A 19,164-nucleotide genomic window follows, 5' to 3' on the forward strand; every position below is an offset into this window, starting at 1 on the left:
GTCTGAATTACCAAATTAAAATAAATGAAAATATTGGTCTACTTTAATTTTATTCTTGCGTCTTTTTCTGACATTTTATATTAAAATGAAGAGAGCTCCTTCATCTCTTTCCTCCACAATAGAGACGGACTTTTTCACACCAACACATCCAGCAGTTTCAGTACATAAACAACCTCTATCTACAGATGCATAATGTAAATCTGTTGAATGTGGCTTAGGTGGGTTGGAGAACCAGAGAGAGACAGACGCTCGGTTTTCTTTCTGATGTCAACAGAATATAAAGCAATGTTTAAAAATGTCAGGAGGAAAAAAATGTTTTTTTAAATGGATACATTTTTCATCAAGTCAAAATATTTTATTTAATTAAAAGACTCCAAATAGAACTTTTCTTAAAAAAATTTTGGGGGATTAAGAGTTAATTTAAAGTCAAAGAGGAAAGATAGACAGGCACTTTGCCTTTTGTGCAATAAAACTGAACCACTGCAGTGCCAAATTATAAAAAAAAACACGTTTCTTTTCACATAATAATGTATTAATCCAAACAAAGCTAATTGGAACTGGAAACTTAATGAAGTAAATCACAAATCAGAGAAATTAAACCTTTACTTTGTCAGGGACGCCCACCTGTCTATCTCTTTCAAACAAGGGTCTGAATCCTGACGTGAAGATTGATGCACAGGGTGTACACAGTTACCTGCACAAGTTAATTTCGTCATTTTGAGCATTTCTTTATCTGATGCGACTACGTCACTCTGCAATGGCACCACCAAAACAATAGTTAGCAGCAGGATTTCTATGCCAGAGTGGACTTCAAAAAAGTGGCAACTGAAACTGTAAAGTTACTGATGGAGTTGGAGCTAACCAGTTTTCAATATCAGTTATTTCTACTGATAAAATTGGACGACATCAGAGGAGATGATGTGTCCGACCATTGAACAGGCTGAGGCAGGAGGAGGGTGAGTTTTGTGTGCTTGTCCGGCCACTGAGAGACATCCACGAGACATGTTATCAAGCGGGCCAATCGTGGCTGTTACAGTCTGTGATGTACAGTTAGGTAGACTATTGTAAGGGGTACACAGCTACTGATAAAGTATAAATTGGCCTTGAGAGATAAAGAAAAAGCTATAAAACGGAGGGAAGAGATAGAGGACTCAAGAGGGAAAGCAAAGAAACCCACTGCACCATAACTTACCACAGTGAAAAATAAATCAAAATTCCCTCTATGAACTCTGCTTTCTTTACAGCGTAATTAACTATTTACTTATTTAGTGTGTATGGAATAAGTGGCAAGAGCAGCCGGAAAACACTTGTAAAGAAAGACCTTCCATTTTAGCCTAAAATGATCTTATCCTGTTTTATCGAGCTGCTTTTTTTTGTATTTTATTTTAATTATTTCATTGCTGAATGCATTGCTCTATTTTGTGTGTTTTACTCAATTGTTGTATGTTTACGGTGTTTGCGCGAAAGGTGCAACATAAACAAAGATGGATTTGATTTGATTTACAATTCTACAAAAAAAATATTTTTTGAATATGTTTCACAGTCTTTGACAGCTGTTTGCTGGTTATATGAGCAGTTTAGGCAACTTGTGGATTCTCTCAGCCTCTTTGAATCGAGGTGAACCTAATTCCACTGAGGGCAAAGAAGAAGGAAAAGAGACAAGAAAAGGGAAAAGATGAAGAAATTAAGGGGTTGAAGAGAGACAACATGAAAGGAGACTGACACACATCACTAAACAAGGCGTGCTTCAGCTGCATCAGCAGGACCTCAATGATTTTTATCATGACTCTCACATCAGATTATATATTTTCCACACAACATTTAGATCCATAAATCTGACTTTGTTGTCTACTTATGTTGATTATATGATATTTAAAAGTGAACCATATGTCAGAATCATATAGATCTGGCAATATCAACATTTTACAGGGGTGTAACCTATCAGCGTCTCAAAGTCATTTATTCTCAGTTTCTCACCCTCATATTTTTCAATTGTCTTTATTCTGGAAAAGTACTGTTTTATTCACTTAGTTGTTGTGTGCATTAAAATCTGATGACTAATATAATATTAAGGATCATAATCCTTGTTGACTGCTTTTTAAATGTGATTTTTTATCTCAGCCCCTCTTAGCTCTAAATTCCCCTTGTACAACCCTCAGCCCCAACAAGGACTATTAGCAATGAGTTCCTTATTTTAAAAGTAGAAAATAAACAGAATGTAAAGTTTTGATTATTTGCACTGTGATTAGACAACCTGCAGTTTGCTTTAAAATCAGACTCTTTTCACACTATTCCAATACTTTTGCCTAAAGAGCTGTTCAAGTGGAGCAGCCTGATTTCAGTCCTTTGCTCGAGGGCACGTTGATGCAGGTTTCATTGCCATTCAAGGACGTGTTCCTCCTCTGGGTGATGACTGACGGACTCAGGAGAGCTGACAGCTAAGAGCAAACTGACAAATGACACCATGTCTTTCTTTAAAAAGTGCAGCTGTGGGTTCCTGTTGCACCTACGACTCCACACACAGCAGCTCACACCTTTTGGAACTTCAAGGGGCCCAGCACTGATTCAGTCAGTTTACTTGTCCCAAGAAGTATGTGAGAGCTGTGTATAATATCTTCAGTGGCCCTGAAACCCCTCAACACCTCACACCTCCAGTTTGTAATGCCAAACAGAAGGAGACGTTCTGTGGATTGTCACTCCTTTCCCAGATCACTCCCAGAAAAATACTCCTGTCCCAATCCCATGACAGAAAAAAAAAAGATTGTTGTGTCCCAATGACTCACGGAAAGAGGATGCATCCTTCTTCTGTGTTTTAGTTTCTAGGAAGGTAGTCTTTAGGCTATGTAATGGTATCGCTTTGAGCTTTTCCCATTCTTTTATTTGTGTGCTGCTGCACAGATTTCACTGAGAGGCGGTGGACTAGTGGCAGAAACTTGGACTATGGGCAGAAAAGGTCTCTGGTTCGTCTCTGGTTCGACTCCACGGAGAAAAAACAAAATGATGAACCTGGATTGATCTGTCCAAAAATCCAAGAGGATTCTCCCTACCCTGTCTAGTGCCCCTGAGCAAGGCACCTTACTCCACCAACATCTGCTCCCCGGGCGCCGTACATGGTCGCTCACTGCTCTGTGTGTCCTGCACCAGATGGGTTAAAAGCAGAGGTTAAATTTCCCTACAATTGCATGAGTGTGCCTGTGCATGTCTGTGCATGTGTTCGGGATAAATAAATGTATCTTAATCTTAATATGGTCACATAAGCACCTGGATCTGTAGTATTATTAGAATATATTCATAATATATATTTCTTTAATGATATATATTATAAAATATATACAAACTGGCATATTGACTACCTTCCCAACCACGGTTAAAATCCTGTAATATTCCCTTCCCATGATGAATAGTGTCATTGTCACTTACTTTTTTTTTCAAAGTATTTGTTTATACTCTGCAAACGAACTGAACCATGGTTGATTTAATCTGTACTCAGACCATCCTCTTTGGCTCGGACTAAATCTTGGTCTAGACTGTGGTCCGAGGCACCTTTCACAGCTTTTATTGTGGTTCAACTTAAACTGAAAAGTCCTTAGGTCCAGACCAAGCAGGGTAGAGGTGAAACCACACTAAGCATCACGGTATCTTGAGCTCTACTGATTCAATTTTGACGATTATTTACTTATTACTTAACCGAGGTGAACTCTTTTGAGAATACAATGAATTTGGCCAAATATAAGGAAATGATGCAGCAACAGACCCTGACTGGGCAACCCATCAGACCTAACCCCAAGACAACCCTTTGAAGAGCCTGTGTAAACCTTATAATCACAGCCCATCATTAATAAATACGTAGAAATATCAGGCCAAACATCACTAACGACAACTCAGAGACATAACGTTCAGCTTCAGTGAAATCCTTCAGTAAATGCAAACATGCCCTATTCCCTCTCTGTCTTGCTGGAAATACTTCTCCATCTCTGAGGTGAATAAATTACTGAGTGAAGAAGAAAAGGAGGAGGACAAACACTTCAGATTGGCACTTAACAGCCTGGTGAGAGTATGTGACAGGGCAGGAACCTAGATCCACATAATATTGCATATTAATCTCACACAGCAATATTGACCACGAGTCAAGAGGGACACCAGAGTACAGGCTGGAGGTCATTTATAGTCTGCTCATTAGGAGGAGAGCAGTTTGCCTCCTCTTGTTACGTCCGTGGGAGGATAAGGCAATCTGGTGAAAAAGGAGGCCGCGGTGAAAACATAATTATACTGGCAAAGTGATGGCTGAAACGATTCTGACATTTTAAAGCAGAGATCTTTCCTGTATTTTAATGATACCTCTCACAGGAAAAAATGTAAAAGTCACTGAAGAAACCTTCTAACTGAAAAAACACCCACAACCACAGCTATATGTAAAACACACAGGCGTCACATCACTGTATGAATGGATGAAGTCTGAAGATCAGAAACATTCAGAAATGTTGCAATCAATTATCTGAGAGAAACACCCACACACACACCTTTTTGTCAGAGAGCGGACACCATCCGTTATTTCAGCACTAACACACCATTATCCTCCCAACAAAAGTATAACCATAAAACGCTCCACCTAATGCATCTCCATTTTCCACCTAAAATCGGACACTTCAATCGCAACAAATAATTAAATGTGATCCTCATCTGTGGTGCTGATGGAACTGAATTGCATCATGCTGATCATCAGTAGCTCTGCAGGAAAGTCTTTCATTGGTGACTTACTTGTTGTTTGTTTGGCCTGCCATTTTGTCTGGTCATTTTTTATAACAGCAAGTTGCCAGTTCCAAACGTGTTACTTAAATATGTAACTTTGGCCACTAGGGGTCTCTCAATCAAAACAATAATAAAAGACTTACTTCGATTACATTGTGGAACAGCATGAGATGATATGAGTTGTCTTGACCACCGTTGTCAATGAAAAATTTTTATTTAAAATGAGCATTTTGTTTTCCTCAAACTTTACCTGCAAAGTCACGCGGAAAGCTGATGTGCTGCAATTAAAAGGTGACACAATTAAATGTCCTGTTACCTTGAACAAAATTGGGGGTTTCCAACATTGTTGGAAACAGTTTGGATAAAGTTTTAAAGCAGAGTATATCTTTTACCGTTAATGTATCCCATGCATCCCAGACCACTTCTGAATATGGCTGGAGTGACTGGATCTCAAAATCCATTGAGGTCGCATTTGGGTGTGTCAAGACCAGTACTTAACACTGTGAACTGGTCTGAGCAGAGAATCTCCAGCTGCGTTGTGTGAAAGGGAAACCTCTGGAGAGGTCATGTCTGAATTGGGGTTCCGTGTCAATTCCAAAATGCTGCTATGGCAGCAGTTAAACAAAGTGTTGCTATGCTGCACCCCTTGGGTGAGACTGGGCACATTTCACATTTCTGCCGCGGCTTCCTTTAAATCACCAAATCCCATATCAATGAGCAGGGGAGGGGTGAACAGCTAGAAGGACACGAGTCAAGGTGAACTGGAGAGCATGAAGAGGGGTAAGAGGGGAGCAATGTGGAGGAAGAGTCAATTGGAAAAAAAATTGACATAGGGAAGAAAATTTCAAGTGACATCCAGAAATTCTGTTTATGTGTATTTATATATTGATGATATATATTATTGATACGGAGGACGTCTGCCTGGTGTTTATCACCAGGCAGACGTCCTCCGTATCAATAAAGTTTTAATATGATTTCATCATGTTTTGCTCTGTGTCTACTTGTTAGGAAAATCAGACCTGCAAGTTGAAGTTAAAATGGGAAAGTTTGAAAAATAATTAATAGAGGAAACAAACATTTAAGGAAAACTAGGTCTCTGCTATAAAGCTTAGCGTAAAATCTAGACAAACAGGGAAGGAGAAGATACGCCAGATCATTGTGTAGGGAATACAAATGTCTTTCTTCATTAGCATCAACCATCAAGAATAAGATAACACAGAACACATATGGAAACAGATAAAGAAACCCCAAAATTGCATTTCTTCGAGCACTAAATTTGAACTAGTTTTCATTATCAAAATTTCCACCTTAGTGCCGAGGACCCGAGGAAAGACCGACAGATGTGGCGTGAACACACTTAGAAACACTTCAGATGCAGACGGATATTCAGACCCAGACAGCAGCAGCCGAAGAAGTAATTCAATCTCTCCTGCTGCCAAAATAAGAGTTGATAACATACTCCTAGAAGCTGTAAAGTCCTGACACTTTAGCCACTTAAATGCGTGATAACCCCTCGCAAGCAGGCCCGCTGACGCCAGTCTCCACACACACACCGGACACACACACACACACACACACACACACACACACACACACACACACACACACACACACACACACACACACACACACACACACACACACACACACACACACACACACACACACACACACACACACACATAGAGAGAGACAGACAGACCTAAAAACGCCCTCAGATGGCGTTTCAGCTTTGCTTTGATGGCCAGTGACATCAAATAGGGGGGAAAAAGAAGGAGGCTGGTAGGTGCAGACTTAGCCGGGGCTGGAGGTGACAGATATAAACCAGAATATGAGCTCCAGTGAACTCCACTACACTTTTGCCAGCATGTGGCAGTAATCTAAAGGTTAGCTCTGCCGTAGCAGAGAGCCTCTGTGGCCAACAGGAAAAAGGTATAAATGTGTGTGTAAGTACATGAATGTGAAGCAGAGGGGTTCATGCTGAAAAAGACCAGCTCAATCCCCAGCCTTGAATATAAAAGTTTACAAAAGAGCCCCTACAAAAGAAAACCTCGAGTGCGTCATTCAGCCTCACTGAGGCTTTAAATAGCAGAACAGTGGATGTTTTTGATAGTGCACAGGGCAACAGCTGAAATGGTCTCTCCTGTGGTGTCTGCAGTGGTGTGATGGTAATTGGATAATTAGGGTTCGCAGCTAACAGAAGGATAACTACATTATAATCCAAACCTCCTACACACATCAATGAAAAGTACATGCTCTTTGATTTGAATGTTTAAATTAGAATAGTATGTGTGTCCAATGTAATTGGATTGGAGGGATTTTAAGAGTATTTGCAACATGAAACCCATAATACAAACATTATCATCCACTAATATGAAAAAAGCAACAAAAGGAAGGATGATCAGAGGGACAGAGTAATTTACAAGATAGTGAAGCCCAACTAAAGCTAAATCTAACTAAAACTGACCATCAAGTTTTAAGATGGTTGGCACTGATGTACTGTTAGTACATTGCCAGTAGAAATCCCACTGTTGTGTATTGGATATTAATTAGCTGGCTTTATGAGTGACTTTGGGATTAGTTCAAAGTCTTATTTCTTCTGGACACTGTCGAGACGATTCTTTAGTGAATATTCACTCGTAAATCAACTGGTCCTCCACAGTTATAATGCAAAACCGACTTGGATGGATGCTATTCAACTGTGCCTTACATAATCACAGCAAATATAATCCTGAGACTAATGCTGCATAAATGCAATGAGACAGTAATATTCAACAAAATCCATATACAACTAAATGCATACAGGTACATTAAAGACTGATTCATCTTATCATAAACCTGCACAGAATCTATTTTCATAGCCACACATGTACACACAAATGGTTGAAGCGTGCATGTTTCACTGACACATTATCATAGCATTTGGACAGGCTAGCTTCACGCCTACGCAGCTGTTATTAAGACAGATCCATCAGACCTTGTCTCAGATGAGAGTTGTAGGAGAAAGAGATAGAAATACAATGAGTAGGACTCGGGGAAAAAGAGGGGAAGAGGGACAGAGAAAAGACAGGAGAGTGAGAGATGTTTGGAGAGTGATGTAGAGATACAGTGCAGATGTGAAGAAGAAAAATCAAACGATTACCATCTCAGAAGGAGAGGTGGTGAAGCTCAGTGACCGACAACAACAGATACACAAGGATATAAAAGACATGATGGCAAGAGGAGGTTTTATCTGTGGTAAGTGCCAGACAAGGGAGGCTGGCAGATGCTTTGCCTGCCAACATCCCTACGGAGACAGTCAAAGCTAAAAATATGAAATATGAAAATTAAATACATTTAATAATTGTAATTAATTCTTAAATATTTAAATAATATAACAGGAAGACAGCAAGACGTAGGTGTGAAAAAAGACGTTGTCAGTGACAAAGTAGTGACAATAAGGTAAAGGAGGGAGAAATGAAAGGATAAAAGATAAAAGAGAGGAATGGAAGGAAAGAAACCGAGAGAGAAACAGGACAGATGATATGAAGAATGATGAAAGCAGGATAAAGCAAAATGGCAGAGAGAGTGATTGTGCAGGACGGATGGAAATAGAGACGACAGGAAATGGAAAAAACTGAGATGGCAGAAAGTAAGAAATTAAAAGGGAAAATAGGTTACTAGAAATGGATCCTGGTAATGAAGCACTATATTTGAATGTCTTTTTATTATATTAACAGCTACAAGAGCTCTATTAATTGCTCTTCATGGATTTGGTGACTGAATGTGGCTCAGATTTGTTCAGGAAGAGTTAAACCATGAGCCTGCAAAAAAACTTTTAAATGAAAATATGCAGTGGCAGACTGAGAAGTCTTCACCAGAGAGCAAGAGATGCATGATGCAGTTAGAAAAAAGATTTAAGTGTTCACTCCAAAAAATTGAAAACAGAAACGTATTGTAAGGCTTGGGCACATTCAATAAATATGGTAAATCAAGGTATTGCGATTTGGTCTAGACATCCACCAAGTTATCTTACTTACTTACTTATTGTGAGGTGGACCAAGGAGGTGGAGAGAGAGAAGTCAAGTGCATCTGAGAGCAGTGACTGACAGAGGCGAGGCAGACTAGTGTATGACAGAAGTCTATCCTCTGGGTTAAAAATAGCAATAATGAGTGAATAGCACTGTAATTTACCATCCGGTTGTTATAGTTATATATGACAGCAGTTGTTGATGGTGCAGCACAATATGTGAGAGCGGTGTTGCTGTCATGACATATGGGAGCAGTGAGAGTACAGGAAATTGTCTCGGGTCTAGAGGACCTGTAGCACTTATTTACTGAGGAACAGCCTGAACTGCACAAATATTTCACAGCTAGTTCACAGCAACAGCGATAACTAACCCTGCTCCAGCCCATTCTCACAGGCACACACCCTCTTCCTATCTGCAGCCCTCGTCTGTGTGACCATATGCTGTCTCAAACCTCTTCATCTAATTGAAAGCTGTTTGTGTGTATAATAATGCGTGCAAGACACCTGATTAAAGAACAGTGGAAGCAGAGTCAGATGTTTGACAAGCACATTAGTTACAGCTAGTCAGCCAGTAGAGATTTAGAGGTTTATCTACAATGCACAAGTGCAAAAGTCAAAAATGGCTGCTAGCCCCTTCAATGGACAAGCCCCAGTCTTTGTCAACATTGTACACCACTGACAAAATGGCATGCAGTTCATTCACATGCACAACACCACAGAGACCAAACGTCCGATAGAGTGACGTCTCCCTGCCTGTTCAGAACTGCATGGCCCTCGTGGGAGCGAGCACACATACAGCTGAGGATATGACGAGGGCTGCCTGCAGTAAAAATTTTATGGATGTTTTGAAGACTCGTTGATGTAGCATTTCCCTGTGTGCTGCCGATGTAGAGGTAGTCCATGAGGGAGAGAGAGAGCTCTACAATGAAGCAATTGCCCGAAACAAAAGTTGGAGACATTATATACTGAGAATGTAAGAAAAAAAAAGGTAATTATTAAACTTTGGCAGGACAGATTAGAATATCAATGTCCAACACAGATGTCAGTATAACATTGTCTACCGTGGTGTTATGGAGTAAAGTGATGGAGAGAGGATTCGAATATTTGTCACAATGGAACAGTTTTTAGCCATAGCTGCTATTATACTAATGTCTAAGTCTCCTAACACACTTCATAATGAGCTTTCTAGTCCCTCTTCTATAATCCCACACAGCTTCCTCCTTTAGGCCCATCATAATTATATGGCAGCTAAAGTTCATCTAACAATACAATCTAAAACTATGACACTAAGCTGCTTGCACAGATGACCTATGGGACAGTCGCCATAAACACTGTGGACTCTGGCTTTCACCCATCTAGTGCAAATGTGCCTGTGGTCAATTATTTCAATGAACCATGTGACTGCTACAAAGGGATTTTTTCACCATTGATCAAGGAAGAGGAGCTGGAGAATATAAAGCTGCAGTCCTGTTCTCGATGGTGGATAAAAGCAATAAAGATATAATTGAAAACAAGGCATCAAGGTCAAACATATTATATACCATAGTTATATTCCACCCAAACTACTTAACAGAAAAGTTCTCAGAGATGCAGACCGAGATAGGGACCTTCTGATACAAACCAAGCCCTCCTGTAAAATTTTACAAAAAATCCTCAAAGTAAAACAACACTTTGCCTGAGGGTTTTTGTCTTGTCTTTGGATGGTATTATATTCAAACTAGAGGAGGCCTTTATTTGAATTTCCCCGTCTCATTGAGTTATATCACAGTCTCGGCGAGCGGGAGAAAAGAGTGTCCTGTCACTAGTAACTGACACCTTTGAGAGTCTCTTTACTGTGGTGAAAGTCAGGTGTCAGGTTTAGTCACAGGCAGGAAATCTTTGCACAAACAAAGTCCTTGGAGTGCAATACAAACTGTCAGCTAAAGAGGCGAGAGTCAGCACTCCGACTTGTTTATTCCACAGAGACCTGCTTAACCAGGTCTCTTAAAGTGGTAGAACACCGCGCGCTGGGAAATGGAAAATAAACATCAGTGTGCTGAATCTGTATTTACAGATGATAACAACTCTCAACAGCATCGGGTAACTAGCAAACAAATGTGCACAATTACTAAGAGCAACTTTAAACTATTTCATTTATCCAACAGTACTCAAGGAAACAGTTTTACATTTTGGGAAATACCCTTGTGTACTTTCTTGTCTGTAGATCAATCTACCTACTGGGCTAGCGCTCTTTAGCAATCAGTAGGGAGTGAGTGTGCCTTCAGCGTGCGGAGTCTAAACTACAGCAGTGATCAGCAACTGGGTCAAACTATGGGTCAACATCACCGCCAGATTATTTGGACAACTTTTTTTTCACGATATTGGACTGATACAGACATTCCCGATTGGTACTGATCTCCGTCGTGGCAAAAACATTAAAACAATCACTTACTCAATAGCAATTTGTCTTCAAAGTCAAAATAACTTCTTTTGAAAAGTTGTGACTTTGGCTTTCAAGATTGTGTCGATTAAAAGGCTTCTGAAATAACCGACATGCGATTCAGATTCATTATAGTAAAATCCTAGACTTTAAAATCTTCACTGAAGGTAAACCAGGTAGGATGAACACAAAGCTTTAACTCTAACACTATAAACTGTTTATAAAAAGCTCTGCACACAACAACCAGCAGACAAAAATGAAAATAATATTGTAGAATTGTTTGACCCTCTAATGACAAGGAATATTTCTGAAGTAGGCTCCAGAGTAGAATCGCTAGTAGTAGGTCTTTTTCTGTGTATTAGCAAAATTAAAAGAAAGAAAAACCAGAACATGAGTCTTGTGGACAGAAAACATGGAGCCCAGGCTGGTCGGCTGTTGCAGCAGCATGCCTGTCTGTTCAATACTTCCTCCTCCCATCACAACTGAGGGAAATGTCGTCCCCTCTATTTCTTAGTTTCAGCACACAGAATGGCACATATGGCCAAGAAGCATCTCCCTTGTAAGCATTGTCAAGGCAAACAAACTTTAACTTTCTCTTTAAAATATAACCAGACCAGTCCTGAGGGGCCAACAGGTACGTACAGTGATACTGGTCAGGTTGTGGCTTGACGTTCGGACTGTACAGTGTGAGCACATAAATCCTCCTGGCATTCCATTACAGATGACATACTTGTACAGCGCTTGTTGGAATTCAACAGTAGCATTTCTAAAATGACAGTGTTTGCCCAGCTTAACTCTCGACAAGAGAGCAGACAAGAAAAACAGATGTAGCTAAAAGCAACCCAGGTTTAGCTGCACTTTCCAACTGTGATGTTCTAAACAGGAAGCGAGAGAAACAATTTACGGACTCCTGCTAAAGCATCACCAGACAGTGAGAGCAGCACTGCTTGTCCTTGACGATACCACCAACATCTTTCTCTTTTCAATTCGGATTCAGAAGTGGCGCTGGTGAATTGAACTGCCCACATCTTATCTTAACTCAAGACTTTTCAAAGACCGTACTATCAAACCACTCAGTAAAAAAAGTATTTAGGGAAAAATTATTCAAGTTATAACTTTTAGGTATAGATATGATTTTCACTGTAAAATGGATCGCCAAGCGTCCGCAGTAAATCACACTATAACAAACCATGAGTCACTAAAGGAGCAGTGGATTTCTCTTCTACACATGCTTCAGATGCTCCTCATTTCCAGTATCATTTCATCATGTCACAGGAGGGGATAAACTACATAGCTCACATTGTAGCATTCACATCGAAAATGAAAATAGAAACAATATTTTAACCAATTTCATTGTTGTCGATTTATCTCAAAGCAGCTGTAGAATGTCGATGCAGCCCAGAGCATCTGACACCAAATCAATTTTTTATTTCACCAGCTGAGAGTTTTTCGAATAGATGGGGCAGCAGAGAAGTAAACTCAATCACTCACTGTTCCTGCAGGATGAAATCCAAGTTCTCTGGAGAAATCTGTCCGGTCACAGGATGGCGAAACGCCGTGGTCCTCTGGTTATGACTGAAGTGACACAGGGAGGAGAGAAAGGAGACAAAATTAGCAACTGAGGTTGCACTGTTAACACTGTGTAGGCATCACCCTGGATTTTCAACCCCTGATCCGTTCACATGTACTGCCCACACAAGCCGATCATTCCCCAGAGGAGTAGCAGGTTTAGAAGCTCTGTCCCACCTCCCCACCCTGATGGGCCTTCGTCCCTGACTTTCCCCAGCCCTGTGTAGAATGTGAGGGGTGACTACAGGACCCCCGCCCCACCCCACCCTTCCTGTTCAGCCTGTGTGGGGCAAACTGTTTGGCTCAGCACAAAATACTGGACAGTGGAAGCCTGGGCCTCCATCAGTTATAGACCCAGTAAGTCAGTCTAAGCCTCAACCAGAGTGAAAAAAGCATTGGGCTGGGTAAACAACACAGGGTGGCATGGGGGTCACTGTGTGTGTGTGTGTTTGTTTGTTTGTTTGTGTGTGAGGTGGGGGAGCTGTCAATGACTGTTCTCAATGATAGGGACTATTAATGGAATGTTGTTCGCATTTAATAAACAGACACTAATAACATAACACTTTTAAGAATTGGATTTCTGCATAAATACTGATAGAAAAACTTTTTCTAAAACTTTGATGTTTTTTTAGCTCCTCATTCTAACCTATACATTTTTTTTATATAATTGCAAATAATCATTTCGTTATTTCTCATCCAAAGAGCTGATATTGAGATGTTTCTCTGTTTCACATTTTGCTACTTCAGTATATATTTTGGTTTTGTACTTTTTTGAGAGTTGAACATTTTTCACTGTTAAGTTGACACATCAGTTGTGAAAAATAATCAACAAATCAAAGTAAAATAGTTATAAAACTAAAAACTGTAGTCAAATAAAAATGCATATGATATCATAAAAATAGGTTTTAGTTGCTAAAATATGACAGACTAATATCCTTTCTGCCAAATTCATAATCATACACTCTTTAGATACTAAGACCATAAAAACATTTCATTCATTTAATTTATTCATTTGTCTATTTTTCAACTATGTTATTAGTTATAAACATATATGCTGCTAAGTGGAGTGCTGCAATGGAGGAAGAAATAAGGAATCCATCAATAAGAACAAAAAAAGATATTACACTGAGCAGCAAACACTAAGAAAAGTTCTTGTTCTCTAAAGTTCTCCAGTTGCCCTGCTTAGAAGTCACCAACAGAAGTTCAGCAGTGATGAGAACCATCCTGCACTCAGCAAACACACCTGTTGAGTGGTAAGGTTGCGCTTCCTTTCCCCATCTCCGACAACAATCAATACGAAGCAGCACCGCTTTCCATTCACTAGCAGCTCACATTTCTCACGTTGGAGCGATTCCTGGTTGTTGTAGCTGAAGATCAAATCCCATAGGACTACAAGGTTTCCCAAGAGACCCAGTGACACGGCAGCAACAGGCTTTACAACAGGCGCTCACAACAACATTTATAACTCACAGCACGAGACTTAAATACAACTTGTCACATCAAACTGATCATATCAATGGGTGCCTGTGGCTTAGGAGATAGAGCATGTTTTCCCAGTAAAAACAGACAGTTGGTGGCTTAATGTCCATGAACCCCACATTGCCCCTGATGGCTGTGTCGGCAGTGTATGAGTGACGCACGATAGAGATATAGGAAGTGCAGCACATAGATGCGGTGTATGAATGACTAAATGGCAAAACTGTACTTCAAAGCACTTTATCGTCATTTAGACTAGAAAAGTGCTTTATAAATATAGACCAATTACAGTTAATGCACTGCATGTAGACACCTTCCTGTTAGCTCATACAAAGGACTGTTATACTGCTCCCATCTGTCAGTTGAGTTACGACTCTAATGGCAGCATCACTAACAGGAAACATGACCATCACCTTTTTTTACTTTCTTAATGAGTGTTTTGCCTTAATGTTGGCTTCACTGTTCCCTCCTGTTTCTCTCCTAAACCAAGATTTTGGAGCTAAAGGGATAATTCACAGAAAATTGAATATTCACCCATTGTCTCCTCACCACAATGCCCATGGAGGGATGGGTGAAGTGTTGAAGTCCACGAAACACTTAATGAGTTTCAGGGGTGAACAGTGTAGCAGCCTGTGGTGTGGAAGCGACCTCTTAAAAACAACAGAAATGCCTCCATATTGGAGATAGAAACTTCTTTATCACGAATTGATAAATGAAAAATCTATTCAGTGAGTATATTTATATATATTAACATTTCCTTCACTGTGTTTTGCATAAGTAGGGCATTTTCTTGGGAGACTGACTACACAATGTCAGTATCCTCAGGTGCTGCAGGCTCTGTGTCCTTTTAACAAAAAAGAACCAGTAACGTAAATAATTCATAGGTTTCATATAAGCCCACGCTCATATTAACACATCAATGTTCAACAGCTAGGCATAAAAACACTGCAGAGTGAAATTTAAAAAAGAATGTTAAAGAGCGCACACAATCTTTACGTTCTTTAGAAGAGCAACAATGTGGTAGACATTGTGTTAGTCATGGTGCCAGAGGAGTGTGTGTTACTGGACACAAGCACCTCATGCTCATGATAGTGGTGTCCCTCAGGGGGGATACGCTCAATATTTCAACAGGAAAGTTGGAGGGGCTTGAAGAATTAATAACTGTCTGAGAAGGACGTGTTCATAATGAATCAGTCGTAGCACAAAGAAATAAACAGATCGTCCCTACAAGCCTCTGAGCTGCAAGTTACACGGCCCCGACAAATTCAACAGCATGTGTTCATTGGCAGCCGTGTGTCAGTGCCGTTTTATTGATAAACATGCCGCTGATGTAATTTCCGTTGCATCATGGTTAATAGTCTGCATTAAAAAATTACTAAATATCCCTTGCAACTGTTTATCCAGGAATATGGTCCTAGTAGATACGATTTTAGTTATTTCCTATCTTTCTCTTTAAGTGTATTTATAGCTATATATGTTTGTTATGTTCCTTTCAAAGTTGTCTTTTTATTTAGTGTCAGTGAGGAGGACACATACTAGCTAACTCGCACAGACTCTGTGCAAAACAGCAGCATTAATTTACATCAATCGCATTAACTGCTTATATTGCTCATATGTCTACTATCATTAAAAAATATGGACATTTTAAAAAGGTAAAAACTTGAATTTCATTGGAGGGGAACTTTAAAAAGGGATGAATATGTATGGAAGTGATCGTTGTAAATGGATTACATTAAACATTGGAATTTTATTGGCAGTAAATAAAAAATGGGAACTACATTTATAAGTTGAAATTTATGGAAAAGGATCAAAGCCCTTTTAAAATATCATTGCTTTAAGGGTTTATGATCTTAATGTCAATGTGTTCCACTAAAAGCAGTCTTCTTCAGCGAGGTATTGTTTTCACACTGCGCTAGAGGACAGAGATACATTTCCAGACCTTGGTCTCAAGAAATATTAAAGAAAATGTTGTAATGAAAAGACAATAAATCATCATATGATACAGAGTTTGCAGTGATGACAGCCACAAAGATGCTTGCAGAACAGTGATCTAATGAAAAGTAAGGCAGTATGTTAACTATGATCTTTTTGCCACACAGTTAAATGGTAAAGAGGTATTTATGACAAAGGACACAGTCACCTTAAATCCTCTCTCTCTCTCACTAACTCACATTACATACACTTATTGATTGCGGGCCTTAAAACCAAGCCTTGTTTTTTTCAGAGCTGATATGTGTGGCATTTCTCCCTGGACACTGATGAATCCGTCTCACAGAATATGAATGGGAACAGCGTGTCGGTGTCATAAGAGGTTGTTTATCAGTGGCTCTGATTTCATCATGTAGCAAGGTTCAAAATAGTACAAGATAAAATAGACGTGAAAGTGTCATTTCAGGAGAGCAAAGGCAACAATGACCTGAGCTTTAAGGGAAAAATGATAGAAGCACTAAAATCTTTATATACTCTTTATGATGATCCTGTAAAAAATGCTGTAAAAGAACTGTTCACAATGTGTCTTGCATCGCTGCAATCATTTGCCGTGTGGGCTACTTAGTTCCCACTTCACAGAGACGTGTCCAGTGTTGGCTCAGTAGAGCTGGATATTATAAAAATGTGCGGTGTCTAAAGAATAAATGGTGAATGTCACGTACTTTCCTTCTACATGAAGTGACCATTTCCTTTTAATCTTCATACAACAGGAAATTCATTAAAAAACTGATACCAAGATTTATATCACTATCAGAAGACTAGAAAGCAATCCAGACTCAAGACATTTATGATAAGTTACAGACGTTGTCTTTACCAATCTCATTGCTATTCTGAGGGAATTGGTTAAACCCGAGGTAGAATTAATGAGGCTGATAAATGAAAAGGGGATGGGGCGCCTGTAAGCTCATCTTGTAGACCAAGAGCCCCATATACTGTTTAGAGAGTTAGGTTCAGTTCTTGGCTGTAGTATTGGTCCTTAACCCAGACTCTTCCATGTTAGTAGATGGGAAATGGGTCAAACTAAAATCTCAAAATACACATAAAATAAAATACTCCCAAATATGTTGTCTCTGTCATCATAGGTATTTATTATCAATTATGTTTAAAATGTCCATGCTTCTGATTAAGTTGGTTTTATTTAGTTATTTGATGCTATAAAATTGGTATGAAACATTATGTCTGACAATTGAGAGTGACTCGCGATTTGAAAAACGCTTGTATCCGCGGGACATCAATACCACGGCTGCATTCCATGATCCACTGTGCTGACTCCAAATGGCCTCACCAGCACAAGATGGCAGCACCTATATCCAGGATATTTTGGCTAAATTTTTTTTATAAGGAGAGGAAGTGGACACTTATCATCGTCTTTATTCACACTAATTCGCTGTAGTAGACAATATGATTCTTATAACTCTGAAAACTAATAGACAGATTGTCCCTTTCAGAAATAAACTGCATAGCTGTTCTATGAACCTTGTCTTGTCCACAATTGTCTGACAAATGTTAATGTTATACCAAGAAATCAAAGGTGAGCATGTAGGACGTATTATATAGTATTACCTGCAGTGCTATTATGGTACAATATATCAAATCAGACAGAAAAAAACCTTTCTATGAACTCATTGTACAAAAATGAAAATTTGTAAAGCTAGTGTAAGAGTTTGAAGGCTTTGCAGCCAAGACCCATGCTCAATATCTATTATATCTCCCATTATTTTACTGTGCACATAATGCCTAAAAGAACACCCCACGACTGTAATAATGTGTTTGACTCATCCAAACATCTCTGTTGTGCCACAAACTTCCATCTCCAGGGACAACTAAGGCATTAGTCTACCTCTCCCTGCTGGCTCTCCAGCTATGAGTGCCTTATATAACAACCATATCATTAAAAGAGCTGCCTCTCAAAAAAGCCCAACACCCGCTGATTAAAATAGCCTCCTTGATGCTGACACTCTGCACGCAGCTTTCCAAGGTGTGGTGTTTACCTACAGGGTGGCAGGACTTATGACAGGTCCACAATAAGGACTGAGTCAGAGGACAGCAATCATGACAAAAGAAGAGTGATACATACAAAAAAATATATTAATTGAACAATTCTTAAGCTTTTATTTGACCAATTAGGTGCAGCTTGATGGAATTTGTGTATTTGTTGGGCCTTGGCAGAAGGATGTATGAATCAATAATAAGCCTTCAAAGTATTTATACACAGTAATTGCCACTCCCTCTCTGTCTACATAGTTCATTCAATGATCCAGTCTCCGCCTTCAGGGCTATTTTAACCTACTTCTGATGCTGCACACATAACATAGGGTGGCTTTTATTGAGAAGGAGTAAAAACAAGCCAATGTATTCGTCCAAAAGTTCAGTAAAAAATGTAGTTTTTGGGGGGTAATTCTTCTGAGTGGAAAATAAATCAAATATCTCAGCAAGGTAGCCAACTTCTCTCACTGTGAGGAATATGACTTGCAGCATGTGCAGCATGATATACGATCTCCATTGCTCCTGGTATCTTGGCAAGAGGTCAATTATTGACTGAGTTCTTGATTCAAATAACGTGTGCTGTGTTTAGCCGAGCCATAAACAGAGACACCAGTTCTTCTGTTGTGTTTCTGTAAAACCAGTAAACCTGTGGGTGTTAAACTTAACCAAAACATTTCATGTGGTAGGAAAAAAGCCCAGATGTTTGATCTCCTGCTTTATTCAGCAACAGCAATAGGGACTGGATATTCAGAACCCCCACTGGCTGCATGTTTGTTAACTCTCAAATTGGGATTCTGTTATTTTACCCACAAAGTTTTAACTTGCTTTGATGGGACCCTTCAGTATTGATTCAAACACAATGGAAGTTAGAAGCTTTGGTAACAGACAACGAGCTGATTCCTCTCTTTCACTGTAAGTCTTAGTTTGGATCATTGGATCAGATAAATTCCGCTTGATCTGCTTAAAC

The 19,164-nt window shown here is 39.5% G+C and overlaps 1 protein-coding gene across 6 annotated transcripts in view; it reads right to left on the reverse strand.

Moving 5' to 3' along the window:
• Positions 1-19,164, reverse strand: part of LOC128444495 (pleckstrin homology domain-containing family A member 7) — a 120,187-nt gene that overhangs the window by 46,490 nt on the left and 54,533 nt on the right. For all 6 annotated transcript variants that reach the window (XM_053427007.1, XM_053427005.1, XM_053427004.1 and 3 more), the window contains one exon: positions 12,669-12,752. In XM_053427007.1, the coding sequence (XP_053282982.1) occupies positions 12,669-12,752 (84 nt within the window). The remainder of the gene's footprint in view (positions 1-12,668; positions 12,753-19,164) is intronic.

This window comes from Pleuronectes platessa, chromosome 7, assembly GCF_947347685.1.
Source record: "Pleuronectes platessa chromosome 7, fPlePla1.1, whole genome shotgun sequence".
NCBI lineage: Eukaryota > Metazoa > Chordata > Actinopteri > Pleuronectiformes > Pleuronectidae > Pleuronectes > Pleuronectes platessa.